Genomic DNA, 22,087 nt, shown 5'->3' on the forward strand with positions numbered 1-22,087 from the left:
TGTTTTCTCTAGGCTATGTTGTAATTTGGTGTTCGCAAAATTAGTATTGAGTAAAATGTGAATTAAATATTAAATATTAAATACAAGTATATATTTAAAATATTAATTTTTTTAAATATTATTAAAATATATAATATTATATTACTATTTTAATTTTAAAATAACTAATCTAATATAAATTAATCTCTCTAAAATTTTTGATTATAGGCAAAATCTTAAATTTTAATCAAAATTTAGGTTGTGTTTGAATGTTGAAATGAGTTGAGTTGAGATGATAAAATATTGTTAGAATATTATTTTTTAATATTATTATTATTTTAAAATTTGAAAAAGTTGAATTATTTATTATATTTTGTGTTAAAATTTGAAAAAATTGTAATGATGAGTTGAAATGAGTTGAGAGCGGTTTAAGTTCCAAACGCACCCTTAGACTTAACTAGTCCATCGCCAATGCTAGACAGCTAGGGGAAAGAGAGAAAGAGAGAGTCCAACGCACCGTTTGGACTTAGGGTTCGGTTTTCCCCTACCGGCTACCCCGCAGACGTCTCTCTCTCTCTCTCCTCTCTCCTCTCTCAGCTACTCACTCTCCATAATTGCTCTCTCACTCCCCCCACAGATCCCCTCTCTCTCATCTCTTCATCTCTCTCTCGTCTCTACGCCTCCTCGGCTTCCCACCTGTGCGCCACCCAAACCGGCGACACTGTGATGCTTCATTGCACCAGGTCATCGCCATGCTCTTCCGCCGCCACTTCGTCACGCCGTTCGTCTAGCCCCTTTGCCTCGTCCGTCGGCCGGCGCCGCCCATACCGTTTCCAATACTCATTATCTTCCCTACCGTTGCCTCCGTTCATGCCTTGTACTCCGTCTGGCCAACACGTCGCTGCCAGTCCCTTCGGACCCCAGTGTCGGTAAGTACGACAACGTTCCATCCCCCACCGTTCCATCACCAAGTCCAGTTGAACATCGCTTCAAGTTTAGTGAGGTATCCTCTCTGCCCGTGTACATGTCATTTCATCTGTGGTTAGTTTGGCGCTGTTGATTAATTAGACTATTCTTGGAGTGTGTGATTGAGCTGAACGTGTTATTGGTTTGCTTAATATTGTGGGTTGATTGGTGGTGAGGAGGTCGGTTTTAAGTGTATACGGACAAGAGGGAAAATGAATTTGTTGGATTGTTGATATTTAGCAAAAATCTGAGCATGTTGAATTAGCACTGTCGGGAGGGATTTCAGGTGATTGAATGTGCAGTGGCAGTTGTGAATATGTGTTCTTGGGCTATTGTTAAGTTGATATTTTGGTTGAGCAAGCGTTGAGGATTTTAGTAGTTGTTTGATGGGGTTGAAAATGGTATCAAAACCTATTCCAACCAGAAATGTGGGACTTGAGTCGTGCCACGATAGACTGGTCCGACGAGGACGCCGGGAATATAAGAATGAGAGATTGTGATATCTCATTCTGATGAGTGGGTAGCTGGTGTATGGGATCCTACATTATTTAGGAAAGATAAATTATTGCTCTTTATAAGGTTCCAATGTGACTCCAATTGTATTATTGACTAGTCCTTTTGGAGTATAGGCAATGTGGCTTGGTCATTCAATTGTGGCGTTACAAATGGTATTAGAGCTAGATTTGAGTTGACGACGGACTGGCCCGACGAAGATGTTGGGAATATAAGGGGGAGAGATTTTGATATCCTATTTTGATAAGTGGGTAGGTTATGTATGAGATCCCTCATTGCTAGAGAATGATAGATTCTTGCTATTTATAATGGTCCAATATGGCTTCAGTTGTATTATTGACTAATCTTTTTGGAGTATTGGCCATGTGACTTAGACTTTCGATTGGGGCGCTACGGTTGAAGCTAATTTCTCCTTGAAAATTCTCATTCCCATTGATTTGTTTTTGTAGTTGTCTTTAATATCTAGTATTTTCCCCCTGTCATTTCTTCTTGAAATGGCAATAGCAGTTGCAGCGATGAGGAAATTAGCGCAATTTCTTTCTATCCTATTTGGTAGATATTAGATTAGGAAGGTTAAAGTTTTGCACTTTCCTCTATAGTATATAAAAATCAGTAGAAAAATAAAACATGAAATTATGCACTTATGTACCAAAACGTATTGCTATAATTCATCCCTGTTTGAATGGGTGGGTATGGTCATTGGACTTATCCTATGGCCCTCCTCCCCATGCTCTCTCCCTAGGTCCAATTGAGGTCAAATAAGGGGGAATTGAATAAAAATCTCCAAACACAATTAAGTTGCGACATCTGTGAATGTGGACCGGATATAGATTAGCGACTGGGACTGATAGCTTGAATCTTCTTGACATCACTGCTGTTGAATATGATGTCTGAATTGTTTGGGTTCTCCATGCATCAGCTATTTAGATGCAGTGTTTCTGGAACTGGGTTTTTTTCCTAATATTCTTACACTGTTTCCGGAACTGGAGCTGTTCCTAATATTTGGAGATCTCATATTTGACAAGTCTTTGATTGACCAAGCCCTTGCACCCAAACATGATGACTGATCAGTGAATTTTTAATCCTGTCCAATTTGTTGTGACATGGAACGTATAACATAATTAAGAATGGTTTGTCTGAGGCTAAAGTCATATTTTATGTGGTTTACCTATGAGATGAATTGCAAAGTTTTGCTCTCTATTTATTGAGATATTTATTACTGGCATGTCTTTTTCATTGTGCAAGTTATTACTAAAGCAAACTTTTTTCCTGACATATTGTTTATTGGCAAAAAAAAAAACTGAATTAAGCTTTTGCACTACTGTGTGAACTTTAAATTTGAAAAGATACTTCAATTTTTTTAAAATGAAAATGATACCATTTCTTATACATGTATTTGAAAAATTAAGATGTTTTTACAAAGCTCTTGGAGAACTGCTTGTATATTTTTGAGGGTATGGTAACCATTTGCCAATCTATATAATCGATTGCTTTCTTCTTCTTCTTCTTTAATTTTTACCATTCCTACTTTTTTGGATTGTTACAATTCACTTACTTTCATCAATCGCTCTTCTACAGTTTACAAGTAGATCTTGAGAGAAGAGCTGAAAAGTACAAGAGCTGCTAAATTTGGCAGCATGAATGTACAAGGTTTTGTTGATCATTCACAAATGAAGCCATCTGTTGTTCTAACTGGAACAGCAAAGGAAGGTAGTAATGCGCCTCCCGTTGGTCTTGTTGACATTGGCACAAGTGAAGGGGCCTACCTTTTTCGAGTTGCACTTCCTGGAGTTCGAAAGGATCAATGTAAGTTTCCTTCTTTTTCATTTTTCATGCACAGCTTTTGCCATGCATGTGAAACAAGCAAATCACTATTAATGAAAATCATATTTTTTGTGCGTCAGTAAAAGCATTATGAAAACTTACAAGTGCTGCTGTTGCAAAAAAATACATTAGAGCCACTGCATGGCACAAACTCCATTTTTCTCATAAAATAATGTATAAGATAAAGATGACAAAGTAGATGATGCTTGCTCTAGCAGGCAAATTAAAATGCGAAATCCAACGTGATGGTCGGGTTCATATAGAAGGAGTAATAACACGTGCAGGAGTTTTGAAAGACACGTCAACTGTATACCAGATGAAAGTCCAGGAATTATGCCCATCTGGACCATTCACCATTTCTTTTAATCTGCCTGGACCGGTGGACCCCCGATTGTCTTCTCCAACTTTCCGGCCTGATGGCATCCTGGAAGTAGTAGTTTTTAAACAAAGAACACCTGCAACAGATGGCAGGTGCCCTCCTCCGTGAGCTTTATACAAAGAGCTGCATTCTTTTTGCTCTGGGAGGACTGCATAACATTTAGGTATGGTTTACTTCTGTATTGAGTATTGAAAATTGAAGAAACCATGGGTATCGACATCCACTCTGTTTTAAGTGGGCGTTCACTTAAAAGCTAATTGAATGACTGGTCAGTGGTATCTGTTATGCATTATTGCTCCAACCATTGTTCTTGAAACGTCATGGATTTGGCTTGTGGTTGTGATGTCAAAGATGATAATTAAGTTCAGATACAGTATAATTTATGATCACTTGTTAGCAGTTTTATTAGACTCATTAAAAGTAGTCATTGCACTAAATCATTGTCTTGTAGGAAATTGAAACTCCAGGTGCTCGATTACTTTTATTAACACACTATAGGAAGTTTAGTCAATCTTTGGTTGGAAATTCGGCAGTTCAAGGCTTCACAAATTCAAAGTCTGTTAAAGACAACATAAGATTCCTCTAACTCAACGTGACTTGGAAATTTTAGGCAGCACCAAATAAGTTTCCCATTACTCAGTAGGCTCAATTGAAGACATGGGTTTCTCTTAAGTTTATTTTTCAGTTTTATACTTTACATGGGAAAGTCGTAGTTTAATTCAACAAAGTCGGCACAATAAGGATCACATTTTCTTCAGAGAAAGGGGAAAGAAAAAGGAAGAAAAAAAAGAGAGAAAAATACAATAGTCGAGCTTACAGTGATCTTCTAGGGAGTTTGTAGAGGTAATCGAACAAATTTAACACTTAACTAGCAGGGAAGCTTTTTCATTGCCTAGTGTTAAAACTCGAGTCCAGAAGACGTCTCATTGGGTCTGTTGGTATAGGGAGGGTGGTCTCCACTCGTTCTACCTATAAAATTGACAGCTCTGCATTCCATGTGGACTGCGTCGTCCTATGTAAGGGTGTGCAACCGGACCAGTTTTTTTCCCGGTCCGGTCCGGAACCTGAAAATCCGAGTGCATCCGATCGGTTGTCCGCCTGGATTACACCCAGGCGGGTGAGAAGAATTCGGATCCAGTTACAGATTTGGTTCTGTGACCTAGTTATCCATAACTGGGTCAAATTTTAAAACAAAACTGATATGGCCCATCTCTCAGAAAACGACGCCGTTAACCCTCATATGTCTTTATGTTTATTTTTTTATTATTTTTTTTTCCTAATCGAACCCTCACTCTTCGACTCTCAGAAGTCTTCACTGAAGATTGAATCACTCTCGTCACTTGACTACACTCTCAAATCCTCCATCTCAGAAGTCTCAAGTCTCTCAAATCACTCCTGTTGCTCGACACCGTCTCACCCTGTCTCTCGAATCCTCGATCATTCTGTTGCTGCTGGTGAGAGTTTCCCTATCACTCTCTCTCTTTCTCTCTCTCTCTCTACTCTGTCTTGGTCTTTGGATTTTGTTTGTAAACGATGGGTTTTTAGGGATTTTGTGTTTTAGGGTTTGGTTGTATTTTTGGGTGTTTTAGGATTTTTGTAGTTCTGATTGCCGATTGTTCATTTTTTAAGATTGGGAATTGGAATATGTTAAAAAGAAGGAAATTGAAAAGGTGGGAAGGACTCTACTCTGAAATTACTTTTTACATTGCAAGTCTGGATCGAAGCTTCAGTGGTAATAGACAATTAGTGGTAATAGCATGCATCGATGTTGCATAGAATTGAGTTTGATTGCTTCTAAGTATATAAAACATGTAGTTGTTCTTCAATTAAGTGGTCACCAATAACAAACATGATTTAGAATAGAGCTAGTTTATGATTAAAAAAAAAACCTCAAAAAATCCTAAAAAACCATGCCAACAGATGTATCCTTTTTGTGAACAAGGAGAGCTTTTTTTTTTTCTTCCACTTGTGGTCGCCATAAATTAATGAATAAGCCCCCCTTCTCTCCCTCGGCTTCTCTCTTTCTATTGTCCTCTCGGGTTTTGCTTTTGCTTTTGAGCTATTCAAGTCCTATGTTCTTTTGATATGTGAATTAGCAATCATTTCATTGTGATATATTGAAACAAATATTATGGTGTTCAGAAAGAGAGATAAAAAAAACACAAAGGACTGCTCTGAATATAACTTTAGTTTTTCTATTTTTCTATTATTGTTGGTGTTTAAAGATGCTAAAGCATATACATTATATTAGAGCTCTAACATGTACTGAAGCATATACATTATTGTTAGTGGATCAGCTCATATTTCATCTTGTCCTGAATTTTTTTTTTTTAGCCTTGATAGACTCATCTCGTGCTGGAAATGATGAATGGATTTTATATTTTTTTGGTTGTTACTAGTCGACTATGTTAGCTATTGATTTTATTTTTATTATATTTCTTTATTTTTCTTATGTTTAAAATAGATGGAAGGTAGTTTTAGTGGTAGTGTTGGTGGTTCTGGTTCAGCTCAATTAGACATGGAGGAAGACACTAGTCCTTTAGTGCCTTCCTCCATGAATACCCCAAACCCTAGGCCCGCACTATCTTTCCCCCCAAAGTCAAAAAGAGCAAGAAAGCTACCAACCAATATCATGTATAAGATCATTTTGCAAGAGTTGAACATGTTGATTCCATTGCATCTAAAGCTCAATGTAATTATTGCTTCAAGATTTATAGATGTCAGTATAAAATGGTACTTCATCAATATCACACCACGTATGATATACTTGCCCGAACTCTCCCATTAGAGAATAAAAGTCTTGGGAAGGATAAATCACCATCACGCATTGGAGTTAGAATGAATGGTAAAAGATCTAGTCCTCAAGTGTTAGGACAATATGATCGTGAAAAACAAAAGGTTATGATTTCCAATTTGTTTATCCAGTGTGAATTGCCATTAAAGGTTATAGAGAATCCGACATTTGTTAAACTTTTGGGTTATTTAGAGCTAAGACACATGTTGTCATCCCAAACCATCTTCCCAAAAAAGTGTATTGGTTTATACAAGGAAGAGAATCAAAGGTTGAAGACTTTGTTGAGCAGTCAAAGAGTTTGTTTGACCACCGATATATAGACATCGGTGCAAAATAAGAATTATATTTGTGTCACGTGCTATTAAATTGATCAAAGTTGAGTATTATACAATAAAATCATAATATTTTTCAAGATTCTTAATTATAGAGGTAAATAATTGCTTTAATGTTAGAGTCTTGTTTGGCGGATTGAGAGATTTAACTGCTTTTGTACGACCACTGTGGATAATGCCTCCTATAATGATGTCATTATTGATCATGTGAGGAGGCACATAAGAGATAAAGAATTCACAATTTTGGGATGCGAGTTGATACATGTGCGATGTGCTGCACATATTTTAAAGCTCATTGTATGTGATGGTTTAAAAATTATATATGATGCTGTAAATAAGATTATAGAAGCAATAAGATTTGTGAGATCTTCACCGACAAGACTTGATATATTTAAAACATGGCAAATGAGCTGAATATTGTGTGTGAAAAAATTGTGTGTCTAGATGTTCTTACTAGATAGAACTCAACATACCTAATGCTTAATGTTGCTGAAAGATACGAAAGAGGTTTTGTGTTAATGGGAGTGAAGGAGTCTCAGTTTTTGGCACATTCGTTTGAAAATTGGCAAATGACTCGAATTTTTATTAAGTTTATACAAGTTTTTTATGATGCCACTTTGAAAATCTCCGGCTCATTCTATGTGACCTTTAATATATTATTTCAACAAATTTGTATGATTGAGAACACTTTGAACAACATGGGTCAAAGTGAGGATAATATGTATATGAGAATGACGTCTACTATGAAACTTAAGTTTGATAAATATTAGGAGAATACAGATAAGATGAACATGATTGTTATGTAGCTTTTGTCCTTGATCCTTGATATAAGATTACAACTTTGTCATATTGGTTAAAAATGTACAAAATGGATGAATGTGGAGATAGAATTGAGGCCAACGTAAGATTTCTCATGAATCGTTAGATTGAGTAATACTATAAGTTTCATGAGTTAGGTAGTGGAAGATCAAATATGGTCCATAAAAGTTCCTCAAGTATTATTAGTGATGACCTGAACTGTAAAGATTTTGATACAGTTTTAGAGCAATATCTTGCGAAGCAAAATAGTTCAGTACTTAGCTCGGATATGTATATGTATTTGTTAGATGTGATTGAACGAAAAGTACATGAGTTTGATATTTTGGATTGGTGGAAGAAGAACTCATTTAGATATTCCCATCTTTACGGAGATTGCACGTGATGTCTTCTACATGCTCCTCCACCTCTCAAGAACTAAGCGGTTCACAAGTGAACCAATTTTGCGTGCAGATTAGTGCTTGGACAGCCTCTGGCACTAATGAGCTTCGGTATGGGTCAATTACTCGTGCACTGGTGCTAAATGCATCACGTGCGATCTCCGCAAGGACGAGATATCTAAATGAGTTATTCTTCCACCAATCCAAAATATTTATCTCGAGTACTTTTGGTTTAATCACATCCGACAAATACCTATCCATGTCCGAGCTAAGTACCGAACTGTTTTGCTTCGCAAGATATTGCTCTAGAGCTATATCAAAATCTTCATAGTTCGAGTCATCACCAACAATACTTGAGGAACTTCTATGGGTCATATTTGATCTTCTACTACCTAACCCATGAAAATTGTGGTATTGCTCAATCAAATGATTCATGAGCAATCTTACGCTGACTTCAATTCTATCTCTGCATTTATTCCCTTTGCACTTTTTTAACCAATATGACAAGACTGTAATCTTATATAGAGGGTCAAGGACAAAAGCTACATAAACAATCATGTTCATTCTATCTGTGTTCTTCCAATATTTATCAAACTTAAGTTTCAAAGTAGACGCCATCCTCATCAACATTTCATCCTCACTCTGACTCATGTTGTTCACACTGTTCTCAATTGTACAAATTTATTGAAATAACATATAAGATGTCACATACAATGAGTTGAAGATTCTCAAAGTGGCATCATAAAAAACTTTTAGAAACTTAATAAAAATCCGAATCATTTGCCAATTTTCAAACGGAGGCGCCAAAAGCATTAGTACAAAAGTTCTTTCGTATTTTTCAGTAACACTAAGCATTAGGTATGTTGAGTTCCATCTAGTAGGAACATCTAGACACAATATTCAACTCATTTGCACATGTTTTAAACATATCAAGCCTTGTCGGTAAGGACCTCACAAATCTTATTGCTTTTCTAATCTTATATACAACATCATATATAATTTTTAAACCATCACATACAATGAGGTTTAAAATATGTGCAATAAGTTGCACATGTATAAACTCGTCTCCCAAAATTGTGAACTCTTTATCTCTTATGTTCCTCATCACATGATCAATAGTGACATCATTAGAGGAAGCATTATCCACGGTGATCGTACAAAGGCGGTTAGTTTTCTAATCCGCCAAATAAGACTCTAACATCCAAGCAATGGTCCCACCCCTGTGATTAGGAATCTTGAAAAAGATTATGATTTTCTTGTGTAATACCCAACTTGATCAATATAATGGCACGTGACACAAATATAATTTTTGTTTTGCATCTATGTCCATATATATCGGTGGTCAAACAAACTCTTTGACTAGTCAACAAAGTCTTCAACCTTTGATTCTTCCTTGTATAAACCAATACATTTTTTTTGGAATGTGGTTCGGGATGTCAATGTGTGTTTAGGCTCTAAATAATCTAAAAGTTTTAATAAATGTTGGATGTTCTATAACCTTTCTTGGCAATTCACATTAGATAAACAAATTGGAAATCATCGTCTCTAATTTTTCATGATCATATTGTCCTAACACTTGAAGAGTAGATCATTTACCATCCATCCTAACTCCAGTGTGATGATGTGATTTATCTTTCCGATGATTTTTATTCTCTCTAACGGGAGAGTTCGGACAAGCATATCCTAGGTGGTGTGACATTAATGAAGTACTATTTTTATAATGTCATCCATAAATTTTGAAGTAATAATTATATTAAGTTTTAGGTGCAATGAAATCAACATGTTCAACTCTTGTAAAATGATCTCATACATGAGATTGGTTGGTAGCTTTCTTCGCTCTTTTTGACTTTGGGGGAGAAAGATGGTGTGGGCTCGGGGTATTCATGGAAGAAGATACTAAACGACTAGTGTCTAATGAAATGAGTTGAACTAGAACCACCAACACTACCACTAAAACTATATTCTATCTGTTTTAAATAAAATCAATAGCTAACATAGTTTACTAGTGACAAAAAAAAATATATATATAAAATCCATGTAACATTTCCAGCACGAGATGAAATATGCGCTGATCCACCAACAATAATGTATATGCTTCATCATCTTCAAACACCAACAATAATAATAAAAAAAAAAAACTAAATGTATATTCAGTGTAGTCTTTTGTGTTTTTTATCTCTCTTTTTGAATACTATAATATTTGTTTCAATATATCACTATGAAATGATTGCTAGTTCACATATAAAAAAAACATAGAAATTGAATAGCTCAAAAGCAAAAGCCAGATTAGGGAGAACAATAGAATGAGAAAAGTCGAGGGAGGGGGGGGGATCGAGCCTTCCCAAGCATTGGCAGACAGAAAGAGGAAAATAGTTCCTTAGAGTATTGGTATTGGCTTCTCTATCTTCATCTTTAAATTTAAAGAATATTTTACTATTCATTCTTCAAACATTATTTTACTATTTTTTTCTTTACTATTTTAATGGGTAGGCAAACTCTCACCAGCAACAACGAAATGATCGAGGATTCGAGAGATAGTGTCGAGCGATGAGAGTGATTCGAGAGACTTGAGACTTCTGGGATGGAGGATTCGAGAGTATAGTCGAGTGACGAGAGTGATTCAAACTGCATTTGGATGTTGAGCTGAATTTAGTATTTTTTTGGAGAAGTTGAAAAAGGTTGTGAATCCGATGTGGAAGGAGGTTTTGAGAATTGAGTGCTTGAATGTTAGACTCAGCTTAAAATTAGATTTAGTTCAGCTAAGTCTTGCAATTAAATGCAGCCTTAATCTTTAGTGAAGACTTCTGATAGTCAAAGGGTGAGGGCTTGATTAGAAAAAAAAGATTTTAAAATTCTTTTATTTTATTAAAAGACTTATGAGAGATGGGCCATATCAGTTTTATTTTAAAATTTGACCCTGTTATGGATAACTAGATCCGGATTCTTCTCACCCGCTTGGGTGTAATCTAGGCGGATAATTGTCCTGATGCACCTGGATTTTTTGATTTTGGACTGGATCGGTCCGGTTGCACACCCTTATGTGTAAAAATTTGAATAAAAAAATGATTTAACTCAATATTGGTAATAGAATGTTCAACTTGTGAAAATACATCCTTTTTTTTTCCTCTTTAAAATTGCTTCAATAGTTTTTTTCTTTGCCCATATCTTTCAGCCTAAATCTTTCAAAAAAAAAAAAGCCCCCATTAACAACTGATCATTACAGAGATTATATGAATACAAAAAAAATCTATAAAAAGAGTCTTGCCAACTATTAAAATTTGAAAAAGTAAAAAGAGAAATATTTAAATCATTCAATCATCCGTACTTTCAAAATTAGGAACTTGTGTTTTTAATCTACATATTTTTTTTAATTTTTTCTTATTTTGTTTATAATGATTTACTGTTAAATACCGAGTCCCAAAAAAAAAAAAAAAATATAGAGTGACTGCTGAAAAATCAGCAGAAACAAAAGAAAATAAAATCTAAACCCCAAGATTGCGACACATATAAAAGAGTAATAATGTCATAAGTTGTATAAGAGCTACTTAGAGTGTCGTGGCCCGCTGGCCGCCATGTAGATTCATCCATAGTATATTTGATCATTTGAAATTTGATTCTATGTGGGCATGCGCGTGAGTGTACATATTTACGAGAAATTATTAAGTATTTTGAGAGTATAAATGTGGTATTTCTATCGTATTGCAAGATACATATTGTTAAAAATTTGTGCTTATGTAAACAAGTTTAATAATATGACGTTTTATGATAAAATGAGAATATCATATCATTCAGGATCAAATGATATCTAATAATTTTTCCATATAACAACTTCTTGTACCACCACCAAAGTTGATGGATCTATAGTTTTTTAGTTACTCCCATATGAATTGGTATGTACTAATTCTTAAGTTTGAGTTCGAATATAAGTACGCATCAGACTATTAGTGAAATTAGGATCTAAACTATAAATCAAACTCGACTTAAGAGAGCGCTGGTGGCTTTCCACCAACTAATTAATAAGCTTCTCCTATTCAATTTCTACCAAGTAAAGTGCTACTATGACACATTCAGCTAGAGAGACCATCATCTATAATTGCCCCGGCCATTCCTACCCCTTTTTCTTGCTTAAGAAAAATCTCGGAGAGAAAGGGAACACAACGACCTCCTATAAGTGTCAAATTATGAATAGAGTGATATGCGATGAGAGCCATCCCGCACTTTCAATATATAAAAGCAAAGCAACAGCTACAAGAAATACGAGTCACCATAATACATAAAAATAATGCTACATGTCCCGATAAATGGGTCTCGATATATATATATATATTATTTAATGATTAATAAAGTGTTTTTGAATGATATTATGATTTTTTTTTTAAATGTATAAGGGTATAAAAAATGAATAGAAAAATAAAAAAAAGCCAAATAGCCTTGACGGTACCGGTGTAGCATGACTCAATATATACTCACACTGAGGATGCAAATGAAATAGAGCCATACTACAGCTACCGACATCCTCACTAAGGATGCTTATCGAGAAATTTTTTTTTTGGAAAATAATTTTAGAAAATAAAATTAAAATAATAAAATAATATAAAAATACTTACTTAATCATTAAATAAAAAAAAATTAAGAAATAAATAAATAAATAAATCCGTAGAAATCCTCCTAACATTATATCGGTGACTACAGCATTTTCCATATTGTTTTCCAAGCGTATTTCTCACTGCTGGCACATCCAATCACTGCACATCACCTTATTATCCTTCAAAAAATCCCATACCCAATAGTCACCACTAACCATATATCCGTACTCCCAAAATTCAGTGGACAACTATTATCCTGGCACCAAACTTCTCTAGTAATGTTAAGTATAAACCTTAAATAGTTAAGTTTAAAATTCTTCGTAAAAATGTGAGTCTCAATAAAAAAAAAATAAATAACTTTTTTATATTTTTTTAAAGTAAAGTCTATGCACATAATTTATTTATTTAAAGATTGTACAAATCGTTTTTCAACTTCTACAAATAGAATGTTAATTCTTATAAGGATTTTAGTAAATTATATTAAATCACAATGTCTACATAAAATGAATTCGAATATGAGATATGTAATTAAGGTGCGCTTTAGATAATGAGTTGATATGAGATGAGTTAAGATAAAAATTAAAATTTAAATAAAATATTATTAAATATTATTATTATTTTAATATTTAAAAAATTTGAATTATTTATTATTTTTTATATAAAAATTTAAAAAAAATTATAATAATAAAATGAGATACATTACATTTACCGGGCCTAACAATTTTCTATTTAATATAAATCTTATCAACTTATTATTAAAAAAAATTGACTAAATGTTATCTTATAATACAAAAAAAGGACGTCATATCTGTACTTTGAAAATGATTGCTACCATTTTCTGTTATTTCGTATGATGTAGTACAAAATCGATCATAACGCCATTTGATTCTAAAAGACATGACTAATTGGTCCCTTTATCAGAAAAATTTAAAATTTAAAGGTTTTTCAGGATTATAACAAGTTAACAACGCAAACGAAAATAAAATAAAATTAAATTAAAAATTAAAAATATACCCTCAAAACCCAAATTCTGAAATTCATATCATTACAATAAAGAGGAAACATGGGTTCGGTGCGCGCTGTTTGATCAGTTTCTTCTGCCCCTGGCACCACGACTGCGATTCAAAACATTATTAAATCAATATGGCAACATGGTTTTTCGATCCGCATGAATCATCGACACAGAGAGTCAACAATTCATGTATATATATATATATATATAAAATTTTATACAATATATTATTATTTTATTTTTATCATATTAAATAAGATGTAATATATTTATTATTATTAAAAAATTATTTATTATATATTTATTTATTATTTAATTTTAATAAATATATCACATACTATTTAATATAATTAAAATAATACAAAAATATGACGTATAATATTACTTTATATATATATAGATTAACTCCAAACCCACGATGCGTTTTTCTTCTTATGTAGACAGTCTAGTTAAGCCCGTTGAGCTTTTTTGTTAAAATCTCCAACAATGGCGTTAAAAGTTGTGTCTGCGTGCGAGAACTCAGTTGTACCATTTCAAGGCGATCATCATAGCCGGCATGGGCCTCTTCACCGACTCCTACGACCTCTTCTGCATCCCTCCGATCATGAACCTCATCGGACGGGTGTACTACTAGAACGAGATCGAGTCCGACGTCGAGAAGTACAGGGTCCCCCCCGCCGTGGCCTCGACCATGGTGGCCATCGCTCTTCTGGGAACAGCAATCGGGCAACTGGTCTTCGGTTGGCTCGACGACCTAGTCGGGAGGCGCCGCGTGTACGGGCTCGCGTTGACGATCATGGTGCTCAGCTCCATCAGATGCGAGTTCTCCTTCTGCACGAGGAAGAGCTGCGTGCTGGTTAGTCTGGGGCTGGGGATCGGTGGGGACTATCCCCTGTCGGCGACGATCATGTCGGAGTTCGCGAACAAGAAGACACGTGGAGCTTTCATACAATGCAGGGCTTTGGGATTTTGGCCGCTTCGACGGTCAGGATGGTGGTGTGTGCCATATTTGACCGTGCATCCAATATATTGCCGGAAGATCGAACGCCGCGAGACGCCGATATTGCTTGGAGTAATACTGATGCTGGGTGCGGTTCCCGCTGCTTTTACTTTTTAGTTTTTACTGGCGTATGTCCATGCCTGAAACTGCCAGGTACATCAATTAATTAATTAATTGATTAGTTGTCATTTATATTTCATTTTATGTTTTTGTTTTCGTCCAAACTGTTATTATCAACAGAATTATGCCAATTTATAAGATGATATATAATTTTTTTTATCAGAACATTCCTCTTTATTTATATATATATATATATATCCCAGAATAATCATAACGCACTAAAATCTAGGGGTGCTACCCGCTCCATACGGGGCGGGGTAGCCCCCACCCTGCCCCCCGCCCCCGCATGGGCGGGGGGCCACTATATTCATCCGCCCCCCGCCCCCGGAGTGCGGGGGCGGGGGACCCCGTCCGGTTGACGGGGTGCGGGTGGAAGGGGTCCTCCGTCCGCACCCCCCGCACCACTACTGGCCTAAGGCCCAGAAGCGGTTTCTGGGCCTTTTTTTGGCGCCCAGAAACCGCTGTAATGGGCCGAAAATGGCCCAGAAACAGCTTCTGGGCCATTTTAGGCCCATAAAAATATAATTTTGCATTTTTTAAAAAAGAAGAGTGAAAAAAAAAAATTTCATGAATGAAAATAATATATACATACACAATTTTATATAATTAAGACTAATGAAATACTACTATAGAGTATAGACTACAAGTTTACTACCTAATAAACTAATAAATAATAATAATAACTAAGCTATTACAAAAATAAAATGGAAAGTCTAACTGTCTAAACAATTACAAAATTATAAATAAAAGTGTACAAGGGACATTGTATCAACATTATAAAATTACAAATAAAATATATAATACATACATCTGATAGACTAATTCAAAATTCAAAAATCTACGAAATTAATAATAAAAAAAAAAGATGCAAGCGGTTTGGGTCTTTGACTGTGACATTTGGGGCGGCCGGATGGGTAGTCTTGAGGCTTGAGCCTTAAGCACATGTTCATATAGCAGTGGAGGTAGACATCGTCTGAGTCGTCTCATGTGCTGCTACAACAATCAATACTAAAATTAATACTGATGAAATTGAAATGAATATAAATAAATACTGATGAAATTGAAATGAATATAAATAAATCAAAATAATAAAATAAAAACAATAATTACCAGATGGTCCAGATCCAGACTGATCACCACCCTCTTCGTCGGTCTCTTTAAAATCTAACACATCCGGAACATAAATATCATTTCCCATCGTCCAACTCTGTGTGCATATCAATGCCTCCACAGTTGTAGGAGACAATGAACTACGGAAATGATCTAATATGCGCCATCCGGTACTAAAGGCAGACTCCGAGGCAACGGTGCTAAGAGGGATGGCCAATATACAATGGGCAATCTCATAAAGTATGTGATATTTCTTTGATGCTACCTTCCACCATCCTAAAATGTCAAAATCATCATCATCTTGACAAATAACTGTCTAACTCTGAAACCACCTCTGTAGATTGATGGACTAGTGTGGGATTATGTGCGAGGGTTTTCGTACATGTCAATCTACGCTTCTTTGTTGCCCCAATGTCTGGAGGAGGTGTTGGGATATGTGTAGGTGTAGTAGATGTAGTACCACCCTTAATTACATTAAACTCATCATAAAATCTATGAAGGGTATCGCGGGCCATCTCACCAATAAGATCAGTCCAAGCCTGATCATACGCAAGTCCCAAACCATATAACATACCAGAAATTTTTAGACGGTGATCAAGAATAGTAGCCACATATAACAAAATATTGAGTCTAGTCAAATCTCCCCAATACTTGTCAAATTTGACCCTCATGGTCAATGTCATCCCCCTCATCCTTAGATTGGAACCCCTACACATGTCGTCTAATTCTTCTTTCACCCTACATATTTGTTAACAAAATTCATAGCATGTAGGGTGCAAAGAAGCAGATAACTTCAACGTGACTTCATAAAACAGCCCGAGAAAATCAACAAATGTAGCAACTACCTCCCAATCATCATCATTAGGCAATCCTAAACCCCCGTGCTCATCAAAGTATTTGACATATTGAATGTCTTCATCACCCAATAATTGAAATGCTTTTTTATATTCTTGGGCCGCCTCCAACATCAAGAAAGTTGAGTTCCATCTGGTGGGAACATCAGTACAAAGACCCCTATTTGATGTTATGCCCACACTCTTCGCAGCAATCTTGAATTTCTCCAATCTAGAAGGAGAAGACCTCACAAATTTCACAGCCAATCTAACTCGTGCAACCGAGTTATCAACATCTTTTAACCCCTCAGTCACAATTAGATTCAAGATATGTGCAGAACATCTAACATGCAAATATTCACCACCCAAGAATGTCTTATTTGCCTCTTTAAGATAAGTCTTCAGATATCCCAAGGCGACATCATTAGACGAGGCATTATCAACCGAAACTGTCAAAACCCTACTCAACCCCCACTCCTTGATTGAGGCCTCTAAGGCCTTCCCAATTGTCTCACCCTTGTGATCAGTTATTTGACAAAACTTGATAATCTTTTTATGGAGAATCCAGTCAGAATCAATGAAATGGACAGTTAAAGACATATAATTAAAATTTTGGACTGAAGTCCAAGTATCGGTAGTGAGGCAAACTACCAAACCCGCCAATTGGCCCCTCAAAACATCTTTATCTTTCCAGTACATCTTTTTAATATCCTTTGCCACAGTGTGGCGAGAAGGAAGCATAAATCTAGGTTCCAATTCTTGGACAAATTCTTGGAACCCTCTCCCATCCACAAACTGAAAAGGTAGCTCGTCTATGACAACCATACGAGCTAACTTCTTCCTACACTCATCAACATTATACTTTGTGAACCCCTTCAATGTTGAACCCCCACTACTCCCATCCGCCATTTTTTTCAGTCCAATTTCTAGTCTTGATTGACCATTCTCCACTAAGGATCTTAATATTGGACTCTTCTTGCATTGTTCCTCTAAATGGACCTTTAACTGGGATGTACCATGTTTCCTATAGTGACATCCATATATTTTCCCACAATAATTACATTTAGCTTGTGGGTTATTGGGGTCACCACCCTCTAGTTTGGTAAAATGAGACCAAACTACGGAAACAGGTTTCTTACTTTGTGTGAGCTTAGGGGCGGGGCAAGGTGTATTCCCACTCCCAGGGGTTGGAGTAGGGTTAGGTTCTGGGTCAGGGGTACTGGTAGGGGCAAGGGTACTGGTAGGGGTGGGAGAGCTATCAGTGAACTCTTTTTGAGAAGACATTCCTGATTCCACAACACAACAAAAAATAAAAAAATCAATCAACATACGACATAATTCCAAACATGCATTTATCAATCACGTACGACATAGTTCCAAACATAAACCCCTAAATTGAGTTAGGGGTTTCAATTGAAACCCCTCAATTTTAGGGGTTCAATCCGAAACCCCTAAACTTGAGGGGGGTTTCAATTGAGTTAGGGGTTTCAATTGAAACCCCAAACTGAAATTGAGGTTTCAATCCGAAACCCCAAATTGAATTTGGGGTTTCGGATTGAAACCCCCTCAATTTTAGGGGTTCAATCCGAAACCCCTCAACTTGAGGGGGTTTCAATTCAAACCCCTAAATTGAGTTAGGGGTTTCAATTGAAACCCCAAACTGAAATTGGGGTTTCGGATTGAAACCCTCTCAATTTTAGGGGTTCAATCCGAAACCCCTAAACTTGAGGGGGGTTTCAATTGAAACCCCTAAATTGAGTTAGGGGTTTCAATTGAAACCCCAAACTGAAATTGGGGTTTCAATCCGAAACCCCCTCAATTTTAGGGGTTCAATCCGAAACCCCTAAACTTGAGGGGGGTTTCAATTGAAACCCCTAAATTGAGTTAGGGGTTTCAATTGAAACCCCAAACTGAAATTGGGGTTTCAATCCGAAACTCTAAACTGAATTTGTGGTTTCGAATTGAAACCCCCTCAATTTTAGGGGTTCAATCCGAAACCCCTAAACTTGAGGGGGGTTTCAATTGAAACCCCTAAATTGAGTTAGGGGTTTCAATTGAAACCCCAAACTGAAATTGGGGTTTCGGATTGAAACACCCTCAATTTTAGGGGTTCAATTCGAAACCCCTAAACTTGAGGGGGGTTTCAATTGAAACCCCTAAATTGAGGGGGTTTCAATTGAAACCCCAAAATTGAAAATTAAGGGGTTTCAATTGAAACCCCTAACTCAATTTAGGGTTTCGGATTGAACCCCTAAATCAATTTAGGGGTTCAATCCGAAATCCTAAAATTTAGGGGTTTTGATTGAAACCCCTAAATTTCAAGCACAAATTTCGGATTGGAACCCTAAATCTACAAACAAAAACAAACAAACAAGTACAAAGAAATAGACGAATCAAACACAAGCACAAAATTCTCCACAGCACACAAATTCACAAATTTTCCATCCTCCATCTCCGATTCAACCCAACCTTCCTCCAATCTCCAATCCAAAACAAAAAAAAAAAAGAATGGGTTTCGGATTTCTTACCTTCGAGTGGCAGTGAAATCCCAGTAAGAGACGGAGACGGAGAAGTGGCAGCGGTGGTGCTGCTCCTGCGAGACGGAGATTCGACTGAGAGAGAGAGAGGCTTGTGGATGCGAGTGCGAGACTGAGTCAGAGAGAGTGAGTGTGAGAGATCGGCGAGAGACTCAGAGACAGAGAGTGAGAAAGGAGAGTGAGAGAGGAGAGTTCGAGAAGGAGAGAGTGAAATGCAGAAATGGGAAGCAGACGCGGGGAGGGGGGGGGAACCTTAACTAATAGTGAAACGGCGCCGTTTCACATTAGTTGAGGGGCGGCACTTACCAGACCTAAGTGAAACGGCACCGTTTTGTCTATAACAAAACGGCGCCGTTTCACTCTACTTATTTGTTTTTTTTATTATTTTATATATATATATAATTTTAATTATATTTTATATATATATATAACTCAAGCGGGGCAGGGGAAAAGCGGGGCGGGGCTTCGCCCCATCCGCCCCCCGCCTCCGCATCATCCATGGGGTGCGGGTGGGGCCCCCCGCACCCCGCTTAAGGGGGCCGGATCCCCCGCCCTGCATGTGCGGGGGCGGGGCGAACGGGGCGGGTCAGCGGGGAACGGGGCCCCGCTGCCCACCCCTACTAAAATCTCACATTTTTAGCAGTAGAATTAGCAAAGTTTAAAAATGCCAAAGTTTGAGAGTTATTCGACTTGAGCAAAGTACAATAAGTTATAAGAAGAGAAATGTTCAACGGCTCGTGACCTGATTGACATGTTTTGCTTCAAGATTGAAAAGGGATCGGGATATGGAGACTCGGATATTATTTAAATCAATGGATAATTGGTAATCTCTTTCAGTTATGTATTTCTTTATTCCCAGATATACAGCAGCAGAATGTTGTTCAAGCAGCCTGGGACATGGAGAAAGTGTTGGAAATTTCGATGAGTGAGATTGTCGAACAGAACCCACCACTCCCAACTCCACCACCATATCCCCTCTTCTCCAAGCAATTCTTTCGTCGCCATGGCCGTGATTTAATGGCTGGTTCTGTTGGATTTTCGTGGGCTTCACATGACGAAAAAGAGCATGGTTATCCTCGAGCAATTGGAATGACTCCCTCATTGATAATACTTTCCGGAGTTTGTCTTGTGGGATTGGTGGTGACATTGCTTTTCACACGTGAGACAATGGGAAGGTCATTAGAGGAGAACGAGAACAATGATGAACTTATAAATGAGATGCCTTTGGGCAGATCTCGTTCGGGTACAAGTTTGCGGTCACATGAAGCTCTGAATGAAGCTGCTCATGTTGCCTAGAGAGCAAGAAGCTTTAACTGGGGTGTGTGTTTTATCATTGTATGCCAAAAAGTGAAAAAAAAAAACGTTCTTTAGGATCTCTATCTTCTGTCATGGTAAAATGATTTCTGTGAAAGGAGCTATAGCTAGCTGAAATGCTAGAAACTCTCTTTAGAATCGAGCTTCCTGACTGGAGAAAACCTTCTGTTCTGTGTGCTGATAGGAAATTCATGTATACCATCTGGAGTTCCTCGGCCAATTAAATCACTTCGTACATTTGTGAAACCAATAGTCATTGAATAATTTTAGAACTGTTATGTGCCAATGAATGTCCACCAAGAGATGTAAGCAAGAGATCAAGATCCTTATCACAGATGATCACAGATTAATCTAAATGATATAATTTATAGCAAGTGAATTAAAATCCACAGATTTTATAATTCCAAAAAAGGGAGATGGTTTGGCTCACATTGTTCAAGACAGACTATCCAAAGCCCAGCAAGTAAACGATTAAACAATGCATCAAAATAAAACCAAGTATTTCGCTATTCCTTCTTTCCTAGTTTTTAGGCAGATTGGGTTATTATTAGAAGGCATTCTGTTCGGTCCACAAAGCTCTTCAGGCTTCCTAGGATTTCTATTCATTCTTATATGGCCATTCTAGATCTCCCCATTTTGGACCCCACGAATCCTTCACAATGATGTAACCCAAAACTCTTTGATGCAAATGGCCATCAGATATGCCCTGCAAAGTCATAATTATTTCTTCTATTCTGATACCAAGTTGCTGACATTGTTCAACTGTGTTTGAGAGTTGAGGAACTTCAATGCTGCCATGATTGACTGGAACTGTAGTCACTGGATTCACTGTGCTCATTCTTGTCTTGTTTCTATTTGACTTACTGGTGGATACCCGTGAGTGCCCTTCTACATTTTATCCACTGTAACTACAATGGCTAGCTGCATATATATATATATATATATATAGGGTTGTCTTTTCGATTTGACATATTATTATTATTATTGTGACAGATTTTGCATGAGTTCCTGAAATGGACTATTTGGGATGGTAATCAAAGCAGTGACAGATTCCAAATTTGGAGCAGTAATAGTACTGGATATCATGATTTCTAGTTGCTTCTCCTTTTGTAAGACAAGTTAAGAGATTTTTGTTGATCGGTAGAGAAGTATCTAAGCAACAAGATTTGTCTCTAATGCGAGAAAAAACAAAAAACAAACTTTGAAGTCCATTAAGAAGCATCTGACATATGCTTGCAGCTGTAAATCGATTAAAATCTTTAAGGCCTGCAAGTACAAAGAAGGCTAGCTGTGGTTTTTAGTTCATGATCTGTTCCATCCCACAAACAGTTTAATTTGAGTAAAAATAAGTACGTACTGAATTTCGATCCTGTGTATGTGGGGTGTGCGTAGGTGCAGAAATAGCTAAAAACTCTAGGACTGTTGCTTTCATGAAATCATAACTCGATGTAATTTCTCTGGAACAAAGTTCAAAATCCAAGATAGCAACATATTTTTGCATCTCATCCAAGGTTTGTGAAGTGGATCTGCAATATTGGATGGTTTAGCAATCGATCCATCTACAATGCTTGTTTTTTCTTTGTACTAATTGC

At 36.7% G+C, this 22,087-nt stretch overlaps 2 protein-coding genes across 5 annotated transcripts; both read left to right on the top strand.

Moving 5' to 3' along the window:
• The first annotated feature begins 471 nt into the window (after positions 1 to 471).
• Positions 472 to 10,840, top strand: LOC108984952 (increased DNA methylation 3). 4 transcript variants are annotated; one of them, XR_004797616.1, is made up of 4 exons: positions 472 to 982; positions 3,037 to 3,264; positions 3,501 to 3,824; positions 10,474 to 10,840. XR_004797616.1 is itself a non-coding variant. In XM_018957064.2 (3 exons), exons 2-3 carry the CDS (start codon positions 3,096 to 3,098, stop codon positions 3,767 to 3,769), a joined length of 441 nt encoding a protein of 146 aa, XP_018812609.1. In that variant the 5' UTR covers positions 472 to 982; positions 3,037 to 3,095; the 3' UTR covers positions 3,770 to 4,075. The 4 variants fall into 4 exon arrangements, 2 of the variants coding, with proteins under 2 accessions (XP_018812609.1, XP_018812610.1); XR_004797615.1 differs by lacking the exon at positions 10,474 to 10,840 and adding an exon at positions 4,968 to 5,497; XM_018957064.2 differs by lacking the exon at positions 10,474 to 10,840 and having other exon boundaries at positions 3,498 to 4,075.
• Positions 10,841 to 14,058: 3,218 nt separating this feature from the next.
• Positions 14,059 to 20,477, top strand: LOC108984944 (probable inorganic phosphate transporter 1-8). The gene is given in 6 exon segments (XM_035682587.1): positions 14,059 to 14,090; positions 14,092 to 14,528; positions 14,531 to 14,651; positions 14,653 to 14,692; positions 14,694 to 14,765; positions 20,049 to 20,477. Coding segments are annotated over 6 exon segments (1,122 nt in total). The 5' UTR covers positions 14,059 to 14,067.
• The last annotated feature ends 1,610 nt before the right edge of the window (positions 20,478 to 22,087 follow it).

Source organism: Juglans regia, chromosome 11, assembly GCF_001411555.2.
Source record: "Juglans regia cultivar Chandler chromosome 11, Walnut 2.0, whole genome shotgun sequence".
NCBI classification, from domain to species: Eukaryota; Viridiplantae; Streptophyta; class Magnoliopsida; order Fagales; family Juglandaceae; genus Juglans; species Juglans regia.

Excerpts from the sequence above, each read along its gene's own strand:
- LOC108984952 (XM_018957064.2), top strand. The coding sequence starts at position 3,096 with ATGAATGTACAAGGTTTTGTTGATCATTCACAAATGAAGCCATCTGTT. Across the intron at positions 3,265-3,497 it reads TGGAGTTCGAAAGGATCAAT|CAGGCAAATTAAAATGCGAA; the intron begins GTAAGTTTCCTT and ends TGCTTGCTCTAG.